This window comes from Monodon monoceros, unplaced genomic scaffold (assembly GCF_005190385.1).
Source record: "Monodon monoceros isolate NGI ecotype Baffin Bay Population unplaced genomic scaffold, NGI_Narwhal_1 Super_Scaffold_18, whole genome shotgun sequence".
In the NCBI taxonomy this organism is placed as follows: Eukaryota; Metazoa; Chordata; class Mammalia; order Artiodactyla; family Monodontidae; genus Monodon; species Monodon monoceros.
In genome coordinates, this window is record NW_021703774.1 from 99,558,540 (window position 1) to 99,578,551 (window position 20,012).

Here is a 20,012-nt window from a genome sequence, read left to right on the forward strand (position 1 = left end):
CAGAAGCAAAACTCATTAGCTCTTTAAAAAATACACACATTTAATGTTGGTCTGTTTTAATCTAAGTAAAGCAATTCCAAAAATACAAACTGAACATCAGAGCCATGTGAACCACCATGATAAAATAAAACAAACATTCACAATAATTACGTCTAAAGACAGTTCAGCTTAATAAATCATCTTCCAAGTATGCTAAAGAAAGGATTACTAAAAATACTGCTGGTGTTCAGTTAGAATTAAAGGACTTTGGGAAAAATGAAATAATATGATACACGTGGAGTGAATAAGGTTACACGGGATTTACATTTTCCATTACCCCTAGATATAAACAAACATTCAAAATCAACACAAACTCTGTGTGTTATTCAAAATATTGCAGCTGCAGGAAAGGCAACTTTAAATTAATAGCTAGGGGAAAATCAAGTTTTGGTGGAGGTAAACAGAAGTGACAGTTCTTAATTTGCACTTTTGTAAAGCTCATTTATACCTGGCCAACCAGGAACCAAATGCAGGACTACGAAGTTCTCTGCTTCTTTTGGCTATAATGTGACAAGAAAAGGTCATCTTTTGAAGATGTTTAAAGAAATAAAGCAACTTTCTTATAAACAGTCAAATAATCAATCAATGGAATAAATAAGTACTAACCCACATTTTTAACCCCTCTGTAATCACTACACTTTACATATTTTTCATTTTGGTGGCAAATTCTCCAAATTTTAGGCTAAAATCCACCAATCACTTTTAAGAGTAAAATGAATAGCCACCAAAATAAGAATATTCTTCTGTTTACTCTTTGGCTAAAAAAGAAAACAAACAAACAAAACAAAACAAAAAGAAACAGAAGACAGCTCTAACACTGGTGCTAAAAGAAACTTGTTTTTCTTTTTTTTTTTTAACACATGTAAAATAAAGTTATCAATTTAAATCTTGGTACGCTGTATAAAAACAAGAGGTAATGTTGTAATAAAACAGCAGTTGTCTCTGCAGGCAACATACTGTTTGTTAACCCTGTGCAATAAAATACTTTGTTCATACTACACTTATTCAACATGACTAACAGTTACTACAGACATTTCAGGAATCTTCACGGGACTCCTATAGACTTACTGTTAAAACTGAGAGACATTTACAATCATAATGTGCCATGAAAACTTGAAAACGTTACTTCTAGTAGGAGATAATATTCATACTATTTGAATTTGTTTTAGGTACTGAACAGCTGAGTTACAAGGACTGAAAGTGAAAAGCATTCGAAAAAGCCCATGAACACTGTTGTTCACACCCTTCTTCAGAACACACTAAACTTGTCTGACACATTTCTCTTCATACATAGCAAGCAACAGCACCCAATAAAAGCCTGAGAAGAAATGCTGCTGTGTAAATACTGCAACTATTCCTGAAAAAAGAATTATGGGATATATACTCCAAAGCTGCCCATTCCCATAATTTGTATTGCATAGGTCACATAATCAATCACACACATATATATACACACGTGTGTATATATATGCACATGCAAAGAATATATTAAGACGACAATGAAGTCTAGTCACAGAGCAATTTACAGGCTCAATATATTTTTTACACTTTGAAAGAAAATTTCAATATTTTACAGTCTTTTAGTAGGCATTATATACACTGCACTTTATGAATTCTAAAAGGTATTGAAATAAATTTTTTCCAACATTTTGGTAACAAAACAGACAATGTTTCTCCAAATACTTGTGCTATCTATCTACATGATAAGTTTGCTCTGATAACCACTAACCACAAAAACTGACTCAATGGAATAATTAGAAAAATTATCTAACACCATGCATCGGTTTGAATCATTTTTAATATCCTATCCTAGAAACATTCTACAAATCTTAAGATTTAAAAAATTAAGTCTCTGTTCTGATTTTTAAAAGATATCTTTTTATGACAATATCCATAACATTGACAAGTACATGTTAAGGCTAGTATTATCTCCTTAAGTGACTTTTTTTTTACCTTTTTTTTTTTTTTTAAGAAAGATAGTAAAAGCCAGACTCCTTTAGGGCTTTGAACTGTACCTACAGAAAATGAGAGTGCAGTGAACATAATGTTCAGTCCTACAGTCAGGATGCAGTTGCTCCTTCCCATTCCACAAGATACTGCACCTTTCCATCAAGTGTCACCCGACGAGCCAATACTCGGTATTTTTCACCACATGCTATTCTACCTGCAGCACCAAAATAACTGGTAATGGAGTTTTTTAGATGATTGAGTTGTAACTCCTGATCTGCTAAGTTATTCAAAATCTCTGTGTTGAGTTCATCAAATTGGTAATCTTCTTTGCCTTCATCATCCTTTACAATTTCTGAGTTCTGAGTCTGGAGTGCTCTTCTTGGAAGACGACCCCTTCTCCTCCGTAAATGTGGTATTGCAGCAGGCCAAGATCTTCCTGTACGAGTTCTTTTTCTGGAGTCAGATAATCTATAGAACAAACAAGGCCACAATTGTCTACCCTTGCTGACATAAAAATCAGCCAAATCAAAACAACAAATGCTATATAAAATGGATTATCACTCGCCTTCATTAAATTCAATCACCTTCTTGAGGCTGACCTTTGAAGAGCTTTTCTTCCTTAACTATGTACTATTAAGCTTAAAAGAATCAGAGGAAATTTTTGATTTATGAGGCCAACGAGGCAAATTCTTACCAAGAGGATTTGTAAGTCAGGTCTTGTCAACATTTTTATCATTAAAAAGAAGACAGTTCATTCATTCATTCATTCATTCAATGCAAGAAACATTTAATAAGCACCTACTGCATACAAGACACCTTTCCATGTGCTTAAACAGATGGCAGAACTAGTATAAAGATTCTCTTCGTTACTAATTCTAGGCCTACTGTTAAGTAAGAAATAACCCTAACCTAGATGTCAGGGTACCTTGGGTCTAGCTCAATATGATATTGGCCAAATTTAAATCTCTTATCCTCTGTGTTCTCTTAAGTGAAGAGATTAAGTGAAGGGGCTGAACTAGACAATCTTTGAGTTCAGAAATATAATGATTTTATAAAACAAAGTCAAAATATAGCATAATAGGGGCTTCCCTGGTGGCACAGTGGTTGAGGGTCCGCCTGCCGATGCAGGGGATGCGGGTTCGTGCCCGGTCTGGGGGGATCCCGCATGCCGCGGAGTGGCTGGGCCCGTGAGCCACGGCCGCTGGGCCTGAGCGTCCAGAGCCTGTGCTCTGTGGCGGGAGAGGCCACAGCGGTGAGAGGCCCGCGTATCGCCAAAAAAAAATTAAAAAAATAAAATAAAATAAAATAAAATATAGCATAACAGCTAAATTCAAAGATTTTATAATCATACTGCCAAAGTTAAAATCCCAGCTCTGTATACTTGTTAATAAACATGCCATCTTGGGCTTGTTACAAAAACCTTCTAAGTCTCAGTTTTCTTATCTATAAAATGGGAACAACTCAAAAGATTGTTTTAAGAATTAAATAAGACGATGTACCAAAAAAAAAAAAAAAAGCTCACATTATTATTATTCACAATTCATTTAAAAATGAGTTACATTTTAAGCCTTTAAATACTTAGAATTTTATATGATTTACAAGAGCAGTTTTTGAATTGTGAACAAAAATTAAACAAGAGGAAGTATAAAACCTAGAAGCTCATAGCTCTGGCCCCAAGTAAACTAAACTTTTCTTACCTGATACATCAAACTTCTGGAAAATGTTGCCCTTCTGAAGAGTTAGGTTAAATAAAATATTAGAGGGGAAGTCTACTATTGATAAAAATCCTGAGTTTAAAATCCTTTTATTAATAAAAGGATCTGTGTTCCTGATTCCAACTTATTAAAAAAAATATCCACACTTGTATATTAGAAGCATAAAAAGGTCTCACAGAAAACAGCACACCTATAAACACCAGGATACCTCTTCTCTGTGTACATAGCAAAATTCCTGACAAATGTGAAAATTTTAATGTCTGTGCTCTGAAAAGCAAAAATATTCAGATGAATATCAACAACCTAAGGAATCAACATATGGATTGCTTCTCAAAAGCTGAAAGACAAACTTGTATCACTTTCAATTGCTAAAAATTTATTTAATCACCACTTTACAAAGAAAAAGTCTAGAGGAAAATTAGTCAAGGATAAGAACATAAAATATCTACCCATAATGCCTGGAAATACTAGACGAGGTAGTTTCTTTTGCACTGGAAGCACCCGTGAAATCCACATCTGAGGTATTGGATGAATGTGCAGTTCCCTCAGTTCTCCTGAGACAAAAGAATTTAAATGGTATAACGACTATATTACATAACAGTAGAAATATTAATTTCCCCCCCAAAAGAAAATTCCTAAGGTAGGAGAAAATAACTTTCTATTTACCCTATAGAACAAGGTAAATCCAAAGTAGGATTCTCTGAAATTGATTCCTTATCCTGGAAAATAAAAAAACACACCTAAAGCATGGTTTCTAAAGTAAAGATATTAGTTTCTCAGTAATTTCAAGCAGACTTCCTCTCTGAGAACATATGCCAATATGTCCTCTTACCAAAGGTGGCTCAGCAGTCTTCTGAATCATTTTTCTTGTATATGGGCCAGGTGGACGACCTACAGACTTTTTCTTTCCTTTTTTTTCTATGCCATTGCTTACTTCCCTGAAACATAAAACCATTTATGTATTTAACCTCTGCACAAAGAAAACAAAAAGACAATGGACAATATACACTATCATAGCTCTACTTATGTGATAATTAGATTATACTTATATTTTTACATTAATGGTAATATAAAAACAACAAAGTTAAATCTACAAGTTTAGTCAAGTTCATAGATAATACATTCTAATTTAAATACTTCTTAAGAGATATTTATATACAAAAGGTTTAAGAAAAAAGTTCTCTAATACAATTCTGAAAAATACATAACACCTAAATTTTTTTTTAAAAAACATAAAACGAAACAAAAAAATACTACTATATTAGATGGAAGATTCAAAAACTCCTTAAAGTTCAATTATTTCATTTAGGTTGTTACTATGTAGGTACTTGGGGGATGTTTCAAGAATTTACTATACTAAAAGTGATTACAAAGTTAGTAGTTAACCTCATGGAGCCAGGAAGTATCTATGTTAAAACAGAGTAGGTATAAACAGGGACATCCTGTGGGTTCCTAAATGATGCTAATCAGAAAGAGAATGAAGCCCGGGGTGGGAGAATGTAAAGGAAGAAAGAATCCTTCATACTGGGCAGGGGAGTCATTCAAGGACAAAATTAGAAAGATCAGGAAAACCATTTTTGAGACACAAAGGCAAATATCAAGCAATAGGAAGGGGAAAAAAGCAATAGGTCAAGAACATCTCTAATTAATAGAAGGGAAGAATGGCAAATATCAATACACAGAACATCCATTTCATTTATGCAACAAACATCTCCATATAAAGGGAATACTAACAATTGGAATACAAAGCCATTCCCTGTGTTAAGGGTTCACAATATAGTTTGAAGGTGACAAATGTGTATACAAGCAGGATAATAAAATGGTTTAAGTGCTATAAGAACATTATCCAGGAACATTCAACTTAAAAACAAGGTAAAGGAACAACATTACATAATAGGCTAGAAAGAGGTGACTGGAGAAAACTAGGAAAGACTATCCCTCCACACACCAAACTAGGGTTGGGGAAAATAAAGGTGGAAATACAAGGAAGGAGAAAGTAGAGAAGCATAACTAGAACTATAATCAGAAGTTTCAAGGATAAGATGGATGGGGTATACATTTTTTTGTTTTTGTTTTTTGGAAAGATGATCACCATTAACATTTATAAAGGACCCCTGGACTAATAGGTCCCAGAAGAAACTGAGAATACCTTTAGAGAAAGTTAAACCATTACCTGGTGGCATCAAAAGAAAACCTTATAGCTACCACAGACAAAGTGTCCTATCAAAATCATGATAGGAATGAGAAAGATTGTGGAAATCTTTTTTCTAATTCATAATATAAGCAATTGTTAGCAAAAGATTAATGATAACATTTGAAAGTGATAGGAATAAGTATTCTTTCTTTAAGAAAAAACAAACCCTTAAAGTAGTATCTACTTAATTACCAACTCAAATGGATATAAAGCACTGTCAACCCTCTGTAATTACATTTTCTTATTCTCCAAGATAATTATCTCATAGCTTGTATTTGCTCCTTAAATTTCCCTCTCAGCTATCTTTCCCTCATCATTTCACTGAGAAAACAGAAGTTACCAAGCAATAACTTTAGTTATCTTCCAAATGCTAAATCTAAAACAGAACCAGCATTTGTACCCACCTTTGCCTTTTACACCCCATTTCAACAGAGGGGTGTAAGTCCTCCTATCAAAGGCTACTCCCACATTTAGGCTCTAAATCCTGTCCCTTTTGGCTTCTCAAAGACTTTACAATATCTTCAGTTTCCTCCCCCTCTCCTATACCACTCTCTTCTCCACTGACACACAAAAACAAGTTACAATTATCTTCTGTCTATTAAAAAAAAAAAACATCAATTGATTCAGCTTCCATTCCCTTTACAGTACAGTAAAACTACTTCTGAGAGCTGATGATACATACCCTTTTCCACTTTCTTCCTTCTCTTTCAGAATTTTTAAAGATTATTTCCTTTATTATCATCATCATCATCATTTTGAATCCGCCCATGTCCCTTATTGTAGAAAAAGCCCAGTTTTGACACGTAAATTGGGCAGTGCTGGATTCAATCACACTGACCCACTCCCATCTGACTTCTACCTTTACCACTCAAGCAGAATTGTTTTTGTCAAGGTCACTAATAACAGAATGTTATCTAATCCAATAAACATTTTTCTCTCATCTTAACCTGCCTCTCTGCAACAACATTCAGTAGTTTAATACACCCACATCTTTCTTGAAATACTCTCCACTTGGTTTTCATGACATCAAACTTTCCTGGTTTCCTCCTATTTCACTGATTGCTTTCTGCTAGTCTCCTTCATTTACTTCACTTCTTTCAAAACTCTAAATGATAGCAGGACATTATTCTGGGCCACATTCTCTTCTCTTCCCCTCTCTCTCTAGGTAATTTCATCCATTCTCATGGCTTTATAAATCAGCTTCAAAATTTATTATCATGTGTCCTGACCTCTCCTGAGCTCCTGATTTACACACCCAACTGCCTATATCTAACATCATCACCACTTAGATATTCCTCATAAGAATCTCAAACTCAATGAGTATGAAACAGAAGAATGCTTTATTCACCTTGCCAAAATCTGTTCTTCCAGATCTTGGTAAGTTACACCATCCACTAGTTGCTCAAGCCAGATATCTGGGCATTGTGTAACTTAATTTCTCCCTTCCTTTCAGAAATTTAATTCATTAGCAAAGCCAGCAAATTCTGCCTCCAGTGCAGATCTTGAATCTATTTTCTGTTTGACTGCTACCACCTACATAAGCAACCATTATTTATCTCTCACCTAGAAAAGTGAACGAGTCAATTTTTTCTTGCTTCTATTCTTACCTCTACTGATGTTTTCCAAACAGCACCCAAAGAAGTATTTTTAAAGGATAATTCAATCTGCATACATCTTTAAATAGCTTCCCATTATTCTCAGAAAACAACCCAAACTCCTAATGAGACCTACAAAACTCTGTATGACCAAGCCCTACCCAACGTTTCTAGCACCTGATGCTATTCTCTAGCCCTCATTCACACCTCAGTAGCCTTCTGTGAGTTCCTAGAACATGACTCACAGCTTCACACTTACTTTTGCTACCTGAAATATTCTTCCCTTTGTTCTTCACATTGTTAGGTCATTCTCATTCTTTAAGTTTCAGCTTAAATACTATCTTAAATAGGCCTTCCTTAAGCCTCCTTCTTAAAGTAGACCCCTACATCTCTATCCATCCCAGTACAGTCTAAATCTGTTTGCTATTTCCTAAATGGTATTAGCATGATCTGTAATTATTTTACTTGTTTATCACCTTTCTTCCCCACTATAATGTAAACCCCATCAGGGCAGAAAGAAAGTCTCATTTTTTATTATATCTCCAGCACTTAGACAGTAAGGTACTTGATAAATGGAATGAATGAACAAACGAATGAGAAATGAACAAACAAATGAACAGGCCAGTACTTAAGCTGTTTGCTAACAAAATCAATAGGGCCTATTCATGGAAAGCCTTAGATCTAAACGTAAATAAATAAACATCTAGCATTAACTCTTTGTACCTTGTCCAAGCAAGAAATTATAAGCAGGAAAACAAATCAGGGTCACTGCCACTTGTACTTTCAAATATACTAATGAGACTAAATAACACACATTTTTAGTTACAAATAAGCTAATGAGAAAAACTAAGCCACAGATCAACTTTTACCTTGAATCAGATATAGGTTTGGATGCCTTTCTGCCTTTAATTTTAAATTCATGGGAAGTTCCTTCAGGTTCTTTCTCTGCTTTGAAAGCCACATTTGGTGGCACAGGAGGAACACGAATTCGCAACCCAAACAAATGCTTCTTCTTCTTTATTTCTTTCCCAGACATAAACCTAAATTTTTTAAAAAAATTAACTAAAAATTTAAAAACTGAACACATATACATGGCAGACCCTAAGTTATAACTTTCAGATATAAAGCCTTTACACATGAAATCCACCCAATACTAGAAAAACTGACTTTTTGCCCCTTGCTTTCTTTGATTCTTATCTGCTCCAGAGCCAGTCCATAGTAGGATATGATGGGGGAGTAGGGAGAGAGGAATAGTATCAGAAGGGAGAAGAACACATGTCCATTTTTCTTTTTAAAATGTGGCATCTAACTTTTTAAAGTTAGAACGAAGAATAGAGAGTGGTGTCTTTTTAGTTCCAATATGTTTCTCCATATTTTTAGTGTCATCTGTCAAAAACATCTCAAACAAGGTTTAGGAAAAGAATAATTCTATTTCAGAGTGGATCTGTGAGGAGAGAAACCCTGGCCAGAAAGTAATTGGTGAAAGCACTGGAAAAGAAAATAGGAGACCAATCCTAGAGGCCCAGAAAATAAAAGGAGTGTCTGGTATGTCAGATCTGGAATTGGAAATAACCTGGAGCAGAGAAGTGACATTTCAGTGTGGGCCTGAGTTTCTGAAAAATATGCTCCTTAATCCTTTCCCAAAGTCCTTAGGGTTCTTATTCTAAAACACCCTCTTAGCTCTACTAGAGCATGCCTGGCCATAAAAACCACTACCAAGTGCTTACATTGTTCTTCCACTTTTATATAGGTTTGAGAAAGGGGAGCTCCCATTTCTACCATAACAGGAACAAATGTATTTCAAGCACACTAAGTTGGATTACAGAATTCATTGTCCCATAAAGTATTTTTATGGCACTGTAACTGCTCGTGGCTTTTTGAGCTGGTCTAAAGATCTAGCCACTTGTAATTGTAACATTTTTTAATGAGGAAATGTTGCTAAGTTCAAAAAAAGCAACTTGCTGCAAACAAAAATGTTATAATTCAATAGTTGGTTGGAACCAGCATATACATTTAAAAAATTATTTCTATTGCATTTTGAAAATATTTTTAAGAGACGTAGATATGCTGGTGTAAAAAAAAAGAAGGGAAAGATCTATACAAGAATGTATCAAACAATGTAACTTAATTATCAAAAACTTAAATCAAAAACTAATACTACTATTTATCAAAATACTCTAATTATCAAAAACTAATACTACTATTCTCTAAATGATGGCAATAACTAAACTTAAAACCACAGAAGACCTCAATCATTTAAAAACCCACATTCTCTATACTATATCCCCCTATCTTTTGCATATTCCTACCAGCTAGCAAGATTTTATTTTACTTTCAGTAGATTAAATTATAAAAACAAGTCATTATTGAGTATGCTTTTTCAACTGAACTGACCAAATTCCCCTGAGACACTGATAATGCCTCCCATCCACCATTCCCAGAGGACTGATCTTCCCTTCTCCAGCCTTTGAGAATCACTGCTTTACTCTGACTGAAAGAGAAGAGGACATTAAAAGGTTTAAAATGGTATGTACTAACTCTATAATCAATCCCACAATTCTTAATGCCATTATTCCTTATACTTACTAAATATCTCCCTCATAGGGATACATAAAATAAATCAACTTACATGGTCTTGTAATCATTTAATGCCTCCAGAACATGCTCATATCTTTCAGATTTTGGTGTGTCTGCCAGCTGTGAAGTATCAAGAAACAATTTAATGCACTATAATTTCATCAATTAGTAATACACAGGTGCCAGATAGAGGCAATGTGATACAGAAGAAAAGTGTACTGACTAGTAGTCAGATCTAAATTCTAATTCCAGGTCCTCACTGACAAGCTATGTGACCTAAGGCCATTTAACCTTTCAAAGCTTGTTTTCTCACCTATAAAAAAGGAAGTATAAATCCTTCATTAGTTTCTTTACTAATACTTGTATAGCTCAAACGATATGCCTGCAAGAACTATAAACTGTAAAATACAATAAAAGTGGGATTTTATTATTAGTTATCATTAAATTTATTTTAATTCTATAACCTGGGAAAGTAATAATACATTAGAATTACTTTAATATCAACCATAAAAGCTTCTAATAAATATTAACAGGAAAGAATATAAAAAGTAAGGAGAAATATGCCATTTTATTTCCCAATACTTCTAATACTAATGCAAACCAATAATCTCTATAATTTAAAAAAATAATGTAAATTTGGGGATTTTATTTTCATAACAATTATAGACTTTGGTTAGCCCTAAACCCCAAAATGGCTCAGTAATTTTTTTATCATCACATACCACTTTAAAATCTAAACATTCAATTCTAGAAAATATTCTATTTTGTTCCAGAAAGTTTCTTTCAGAGTCATTTCTGCCTTTTCTTCAAAGTTTAAAGACTAGGGCCCAACAGAAAAACAATTAAGTTATAAAAGACCATCCTCAAAGCTACAAAAACTAAAACAAACAAAAAACTTCCAAAATATCACCACTGACTTTCAAAATTACTACTAGTAATTTTCTTTACCAGTTGAAACTCCCAAAGCTCAGAACTTCTTCAAGTAAAAAGAACAAACAAATCTGTCAAATAGAATATTAGAAATAGAAGAGACTCATAAAATCATCTACTTTTATTTTACAGATTAGTCAACAGATGTAAAGGTTAAATTGCTTAAATTCACACTGCTGGTTAGCTAGAGAGCTCGAACATGAACCCAAGTGACAATTAAGTACCTTCATTGAACATTCACTGACAGCCCATTCTCAGTGTATTGGGTACTTAAAAAAAAAAAAAGAGGAAAAGGCAAAGGAAAGGAAAGGAAGGAAGGAAGCTGGTTTGGTGGTCATTCCTCTTAACCCTACCACACCTTCCTATTGTAATTTCTGAAGTGTCCAGTGATAGAAAATTTCTATTAAAGGAGAAATAATGGACTCAGGTTTTACAGTTGGAAAGAGACCCAAGATGTCCATCTAATTCAAGTTTTCATTAATACTTCAATCCCTTTTTATAGTACTGAGTCATGCAACCTTGGTTTAAATAGTACCACTAATGAAACCTAACGAAGGAGCTCATTCCATGGGTGAACAAAATCTTCCTTCCTGGATTCCCTTTTTTATAAGACAGTTCTTCAAATATTTGACAATAGTTATCATGGCTAAGTATAAGATTAGATTAAAAATTTTAAGCAGCCCCATCACATGATTATTTCATATTAAGCTTGGCTAAATAATTCCATCCTCTTCCTGGTCCCCCACTGCCACCTCAACTCTAAAACCTTATTAGATGAACTGCTATCAAGCCAAGTATCCCCCATCATACGCTGCTTCTTCCATACTGTTGTTTGCATATTTAAGCCTAAAAGCAAAATTTAACAACTGTTGTTAATTTGATTTTGTTTTCAGCTCAGTGTTTGAGATGGTCTTTTCTCTTGATTCTGTCATCCTTCTTGAATTGAAGATAGAGAAAAAAACAGAACCCTGTGGCTCTCCATTAGAATCTCCCTCAAGAATATTTCCAAGCCATTGACTGCTTTTGTTACTATTACTCAATTAGTTACAAATCCTTTTAATTTTTATTTTAACCAGTTCACATTTCGATATCTTATGTGAAACTGAGTTATACTATGTCTACACCATGTGCATTAGCATTTGACGTAACAGTGTTGCTAATCATATCAAAAAAGAAACCAGGGTATTTAACGTGGTTTATTCTAATAAATTAATGGCATTTTTTTCTTATTGCCTGTTTTTTTGTTTTTGTTTTTTTTTGCGGTACGCGGGCCTCTCACTGTTGTGGCCTCTCCCGTTGCGGAGCACAGGCTCCGGACGCACAGGCTCAGCGGCCATGGCTCACAGGCCTAGCCGCTCCGCAGCACGTGGGATCTTCCCGGGCCAGGGCACGAACCCGTGTCCCCTGCATCAGCAGGCAGACTCTCAACCACTGCGCCACCAGGGAAGCCCCCTTATTGCTTTTTAAATCTTCACAAGCCGTATGTATGAAAAATCTGCTCTACAATTTTGCTGACATTCAACAACAGTTTCTAATTTCTCAAATCCACTCCTTTTTACTTTTTGAAAATCACAATGAACTCTCTTTTTTCTTTTGGTACTTATTCTCTGTGGGTTCCCAGAAATTTTATCTGTAAGTTGCTTCCGCACTCCAGGACTGTTCTGCATATGACTGTTTATTTCAACTCGCATAATGTGGTCAAGGGTTCCCTTTCTGTATTTTGAAAACGAAGAGTGCAAATATTATAATGTAAATCAAATAAGCTGTATTAGAAGAGCATCATGTTCTAGATCTTCCATCTGACCATGAGGTATATATATAATAGATATAATAGATATATAGATATATATCTATATATAATAGATATATAGATATATAAAAGATATAATATATATCTTCAACAGAATAATCATTTTTGTTCCTCCCTCTACAGACACTAATCTCACACTATGTTTTCACTTTCAGGGTTGTATATTTCTGTACAGATATACATGCTATTATGTATAGTTAAAATTCTTCCCTTCAGTAAAATACATGCCTCAATTACCAATATTTAATTCCACACCACCGAGGCTTAAGTATGCCAAAAGCTTCAGTAATCTGTTTACCAACATATACACTGCATGCTAATATACAACGCAAGGCCCCAAGTACTGCTTTTAACTAGATTTCTTATAATTTTCACTTAAAAGTATTACACCACCTCTACTATACTACATTTTCTCTAGCCAAAACATTGTTTCTGCCATAGTATTTCACTTGAATTTTACCTATGCTTTTCTCCCTACATCCTTCAAGTGAGGCAGCACTCAACACACTGCTCTCCTATCAACCTTTACGTGTTTAAAATTTAAGACCACAGTTAACAGAAAAGTGGGTTGTCCTTACAGAACTGAAATTTCAAATCACATTAGGAAGCAAAGACAAATGATAATAGGCAGATTCTAAAAAGTATTAATATCTCATTGTAACTCCCAAAAGCAATCTGATACAACCTCATTCTAAACACCTTATTGTATATAAAAACCTTAAGCAACTTTTATTTGGGATGTCAAGTGTTATATTACATAGTTTTACTATCTCAAAGAAAATAATTCAAAACACAGCAGTTTCTCAAATAGCTATACTCGGTCTGTGTGATAATCATTAAGGCACCAAGTCTCAAAAATGTTTAACAAGATCACATAAGGAAATGATATAAAATAATCACTGTGTTCTAATATGTTCTAACAATCCTAAAAATAATCAAGAAAGAACAAAATATATGATACATAAATGTTAAATTTGCCTTTCAGTATGTAAGGATATAAAGTTGACCCCTGAACAACTGGGGTTTGAACTGCATTAGTCCACTTACGTATGGATTTTTTTTCACTAAATACATACTACAGTACTATACCACGGTTGGTTGGATCTGCAGGTGCAGAACTGCAGACAGGGCAGGGTGCAGAGGGTCAGTGCCTCTAACCCCGTGTTCTTCAAGAGTCAACTGTACTCTCTAAAATGTACTCTCTAAAATACACTCTCTAAAATTCTAGAGCAAACGTCTTTGTCATATAATCTATAGTCTGTATAGTAAGAACTGATGTTCAAAATGACTTGAGTGTTCGAAGGTACTCAACTAACCAATACAAGCATAAATCCTTTCATTTACCTCACTTTACTGTGCATCACAGATACTGTGTCTTTTTACAAATTGAAGGTTTGTGGCAACCCTGCCTCAAGCAAGTCTATCAGCTCCATTTTTGCAACAGCATTATTTTTAAATTAAGGTATGTACATTGCTTTTTAAAGACAAAATGCTATTGTGCACAACAGACTACAATGTAGTGTAAGTATAACTTTTATATGCACTGGGAAACCAAAAAATTCGTGATTCTCTTTATTGTGATATTCGTTTTATTGCAGCATGCAGCAGCCTGGAACTGAAACCGCAATATCTCTGAGGTATGCCTGTAATATACTTAGCATACAGCAATTCTCATGTTTTGAAAGTACAGTTGGCCCTCAGTATCCCTGGGTTCCAACTGCAGAAAATCAATCAGATACTAAGGGCCAACTGTACTATATCATTTTATATAAGGGACTTGAGCATCCTCAGATTTTGGTATCTGAAGGGGGTCCCGGAACCAATTCCCTATGGATATCAAGGGATAACTGTAATTAATGTTATTTTATAAAAAGATTTTGAATATAAATATAAACAAAAAGAAAATTTTATTAACCTAATTTTGAGTTTGTGACAAAATTCAATTTGCAATTCAATTTCAGGTAACCAAAGATTTACTACTTTAATAATTTGGAATAATACATTATTTGTACTATCTTTGTTTCTATTGCCACAAACATTTAGAAGTAAACTAAATGAAAACACTGAAAAAATATTACTGACAAATTTAATGGTCTCTTTATCATTAAAATCTCACTCTAAAAACCATTTACAATATTAAGATGAAAATATTAATACAGAGGACTAAAACCTGAACTTCCATCTGTAAATAACTAGTCTGAGGATGAGATGACTAACCTAAGACGTCTGAAATATTTTCTTTTTTTTTAATGCAGAGAAAGAGCAATGAGAAGTGACTAGAAAGTCACTTGTTCTGATAATAAATTTTATGGCTCCCAAAAATGAAACACTCCTCAGAAAAGTAAAACTTTTCTGTTGTAAAGTTATATTAGATTGTAATCATGTTTTTACTTTTTAAATAAAAGAGATATATTTTTCCATTTTGGCAAAGAATAAGAAATTGAAATTTCTTATGTGTTAAGACATTATCTCATAGGTTACAAAAAATAAAACATGTACCTATTGCTGAAATAAACTTTTTCTGACATGTGTCAGAAGTTTAGTTGGAACTGAGATACCTGAAATTCATAAACTGAACTCATTTCTTTAAAAACATCTAATTATGGTTTTTATTATTTTCTATTTTCAGCCTCTTCAATAGAATCTAAATTATATTTTTATTTTAATAAAAAATGATAGCATTTGAAATAAATAAAACAACTTGAGTTTGTTTGTTTGGGTTTTTTTTTGATGTGGACCACTTTTTTAAAGTCTTTATTAAATTTTTTAGAATATTGCTTCTGTTTTTTATGTTTTGGTTTTTTGGCCACAAGGCATGTGGGATCTTAGCTCCCGCACCAGGGATCGAACGCACACTCCCTGCATTGGAAGGCAAAGTCTTAACCACTGGACCACCAGGAAAGTCCCAAAACTTGAGTTTTTATATGCATGCCCACTATCTACGTGAAGTAACCAATGCAGAATTTAATCATGTAAAACATAAAGTGTACTAAAAGGAATATAGATGTATCTGCATATGAAGTGCTGAAAGAACCATAGCTAGAAAGAAAGCATTTCAAATTAATGTATTAGAACATTAAATATTAAGATGACTATAAAGAACACTATACTTAACAATGCCTTTCACACTTTTTTCTCCCATTACTAATCAGTTTATTAAAATTTATCAAATTTACAAGTCACTCACTTTCTCTCAAAAGTCATCTGAAAAAAGCTTTTAACAGAAAACTTAATGAGTATTATATTCCAATTTCTAACACTCAAAACACCTTAGCTCAATTGATTTTAATATCTTTGATTTTAAAATCTAAGTATTCCACACGTATTTATTTTATGCAACTGATCTACCACTAACTTTTAAATAAATGTGTATTATGCACTCCTTGATGCCCCATAAAACCCCCAGAACAACAACAAAAAAAACTTGATATCTTACTTGATGTGAACCTTATAAACTGCCTCACGTCTAAAAGCTACAGATGCAGAAACTCTTCCTAAATTTCAAATCAGTTTAGTTTTTACCTCAAAAAGTAATGCATGACTAATTCCACATATTATAAAACAAAAAATTTAATGTCCATATTTTAATATTTAATATCTGTATTTTAATAATTCTAAATAAATGCTAAAAACAAAGTAAATATTAAAGTTACTCTAGTTATTTTCTTCTTTGTGCTATTCTGTAGTTTCAAAATCTTCAATGAATATGCATTAATTTTTACATTGCTTTTTCAAAAAAAGACTCTTTGTAAACCAGCATGAGTGGTTACACTTTGCAAACAAAAAGCAAATGAGATGTCAGAATGAGGGGGATAATCTCCAACTCAGGTAGCTTCACTCTCTAACTTAGCTAACACTACTATCGGGTCTCACTATTCCTGGAAGTTAAATATATATAAGGGAGTACCAACAAGAGAGGAAAGAAGAGTGTTGGTTATATCCCTAAGTTTTATTTATTTATTTATTTATTTATTTATTTTTTGGCTGCATTGGGTCTTGGTTGCTGTGCATGAGCTTTTCTCTAGTTGTGGCTAGCTGGGGCTACTCTTTGTTGCAGTGTGTGGGATTCTCATTGTGGTGGCTTCTCTTGTTCCAGAGCACGAGCTCTAGGTGCATGGGCTTCAGCAGTCGCGGCACGCGGGCTCAGTAGTTGTGGCTCACGGGCTCTAGAGCACAGGCTCAGTAGTTGCTCCATGTGGGATCTTCCCAGACCAGGGATTGAACCCATGTCCCCTGCATTGGTAGGCGGATTCTTAACCACTGCGCCACCAGGGAAGTCCCCATCTCTAACTTTAGAGTAAACTTAGAAGAAAAGGAGGAGGAATCATAAGTAAGATACCCAATAATAAGGATTTCTCCCTCCCTTCTATCTTTAACTACAGTGATTTTCACTTCAGAAAATGGAAGAATCAAGTAATATACTTCCTCCTACATTTTTCCTCAAGCCAAGAGGCAACAAACAGGAGAATGAGGGCTATAGCCTCACCAAAGATTATTTCTCCCTAACTAAACATAAAATGCTACTTTAGATGTATGGCTTATACATGTGCGATAGTTGCTTTTAACAAAACAAAAAAGACATTAAGTAGCTAATGAAGTTAGCTCTAAGACCACCTACCTCTCCAGGGTGCAATCTATCCCAGTTTTCATTAATGTATGTCATAAGCTCAAGTTCAGAATCAAAGTATTTCTTCTTGTGAATAACACTTAGGTTGTAAAGGCATAGGTGTGCTATATCTACCCTGGAATCCAAAAATAATCAAACTTTATGAAAACAATGTTTTTGGTTATTGTTTAAAAATCACACAATATTTTTATAAAACCAGCAATTAACAAATCCAAAGTATTTAGGTGAACAGAGGGTTAATATCACAAGTCATATGCACAATAAGTCATTACATATGAAAATAAATGAAAAACATTAACTAAACATTTAATTTATCCTGAATAGTAAAAATTAAAAGATATTTGATTTCTTGAAATACATTCAAAGAGGACCTGACTGTAAGAAAAAATAACTTATGATCTAAAATTTCATGTTTTTGCTACTACATAAGCTACAAAATGGATCACACTTTAACAGACTTTTATCTGATTCATGAATTAAATCTTATCTTTTCCTAAAATATGTAAAATATTTGACAAAAATTTCTAAGCACTTACTATAAACATTTTCAGTAAATCTCCAAAATTCATCATACTTCCCATGCCCAAGGATTACTTAACTGAGGCAGAAATTGGCATATTTGTTATAAGACGTTTCTCTGTTCTACTGATGCTATTCTGAAGGCCCAAAAGAACTAGAAACATGAATAAGAATTTTGAAGATCTAAAAGATATTTGAAAGTTACTTTTTATGCCATTAGAAACTGAATGGCCTTACTACTTCAGCAATAAAACTAGATAATCTTTGGGGAAGATGACATCATGCTTGAGGATAAATACAAGGAAAAGAAATAAAGCCAGGCATAAAGAAGAACAAATTTTTATTTAAGGTAAGTAAATGTATATAGAAAGTTTCATCCTGTAGATTTAAAAATATGGCTCTTTTTTGTTCCTTAACAGAAATGTCCGTACTTACCATTGTAATGGTAGACGTTTGAGGTATTCTGGTCCAGAACTGCAGACAGAGCAAATAAATGTATAAAACCTAAGGAAAAAAGAAAAGTTATATACTGAGTAATCAAGAATACATATAAATTATTTAACAATTAAAATTAATATTCAGCAAGTGCAAATCCTACAATTGACATAAGGACTGATACACAAAGCAAAATATAATTTGAATAATGACACTGTGCTTTAAAGAGTTTCTTTTCCAGTAATGACAAATAATAAAATAGTTTGTATATGGGGGAAAGGGGCAATTTTTTTTAACCATTAGAGACCTTCAGAGTTCACATACAGATTGATATACAGGCATAGTTTACTAATGGCTTGTGTGTAACGGGAATTGTGATGGCTACTCCTATACACATTGTCACTTTTCAATGCTCAAAACAACATGGTAGAAAAAGCCTAGGAGACAAGCTGACCTTCCTAAGGTCAGAAAGACAATAAATCACATAAGCTAAGATCTAAACCCAGAGTTTTTGATGTTACATTTAGTGATCTAATTTTTCTTCTAGAGCTCTCTCTGCTATTTCATGCTCTCTTAATCCAAAAAGACATTAGGTCTATCTTTGAGGTTCTTTGGATCCCCTTGAGGTTCTTTAAAAGAAGGTACCAATGAGAATAGTTTAGAGTACTGTGGGGCAATAGGTGCAAATATGTTCACTGGTCAAATACTTAAAAGCTTTCTGCAATATCCAAAAGTACAAAAATTATGTGCTTTTTTAAATTATATATAATTTAAGTATATTAAACAATATATTCCCAAGGTGAACCTTTTACAAATCACTATTAAAACTACTTTTAGAAATGTGAAAATGAAATAACATAAATACAATTTTAAAAAGCTAAAAAAAAAATCAGTCAAATGCCCTTCTCTCACCTGTCTCCAAATAGCATTGGCTTTTGAAGGCATTGCACACAAGCTTCATGAAACCACTGTTTACATTTGCAGCACTGTAGCATCTTTAAATACCAGCTATAAGAAAAAATTTAAGATTAAAATTACTACCTTTCATGAGGTAAAGTTTAAAAAAAAAAACAACGACCAAAGTGACATACAGAATATAGTTCTGATTACAGTATCACATTTCTGGTATATTTAGTGCTAAACTTTTTCTTCCCAAAAAGGTTATTAATACTGACCATTTCATTCCTCTTCTCTTTTATCCATGAGAATTTATAAGCTCTTGAAAGCTACATCTACTATTTCTAATCAATAAGTGCCTGGGTCCTAAATTAGTAAAGGATCTTTGTGAAGCCTGGGATTTTTTCACATCAACAGTCTCAGAGGTCACTGATATGTAGAGCTATTTGTCTCATATACCAAATAGCCATAGGCAACTTTATGCCTTCACTGTGTTTCTATTATTCTTGTTCCTTATAATGAAAAGAAAAGGAGTACAGCAATTTAAGAAATTTGGTTAACATAACCACAAATCTAATCTAAGACTCCACCAGGTATGAAGGCTTTGTGACAGATTTTGTTCTCTTTCAGATGGCTGAAGATGCTAAAACTGAATCTTCAGCTAAAGATATCCTCTCTTTTTAGTTAGTACATGGTTTTAATATCCTTACTTGCCACCCAAATA

The 20,012-nt window shown here is 33.6% G+C and overlaps 1 protein-coding gene across 3 annotated transcripts in view; it reads right to left on the bottom strand.

Annotated features, from left to right (window-relative positions):
* Positions 1–15: 15 nt before the first annotated feature.
* MTF2 (metal response element binding transcription factor 2) overlaps positions 16–20,012 on the bottom strand; it is an 84,803-nt gene continuing 64,806 nt past the window's right edge. For 2 of the 3 annotated variants that reach the window (XM_029227661.1, XM_029227663.1), the window contains 9 exons: positions 19,304–19,399; positions 18,392–18,460; positions 17,429–17,552; positions 10,123–10,190; positions 8,363–8,533; positions 4,537–4,642; positions 4,371–4,423; positions 4,154–4,258; positions 16–2,457 (listed from right to left, as the gene is read on the bottom strand). In XM_029227661.1, coding sequence (XP_029083494.1) covers positions 2,100–2,457; positions 4,154–4,258; positions 4,371–4,423; positions 4,537–4,642; positions 8,363–8,533; positions 10,123–10,190; positions 17,429–17,552; positions 18,392–18,460; positions 19,304–19,399 — 1,150 coding nt within the window. In that variant the 3' untranslated portion in view covers positions 16–2,099. The remainder of the gene's footprint in view (positions 2,458–4,153; positions 4,259–4,370; positions 4,424–4,536; positions 4,643–8,362; positions 8,534–10,122; positions 10,191–17,428; positions 17,553–18,391; positions 18,461–19,303; positions 19,400–20,012) is intronic. The other variant, XM_029227660.1, reaches the window with a different exon arrangement.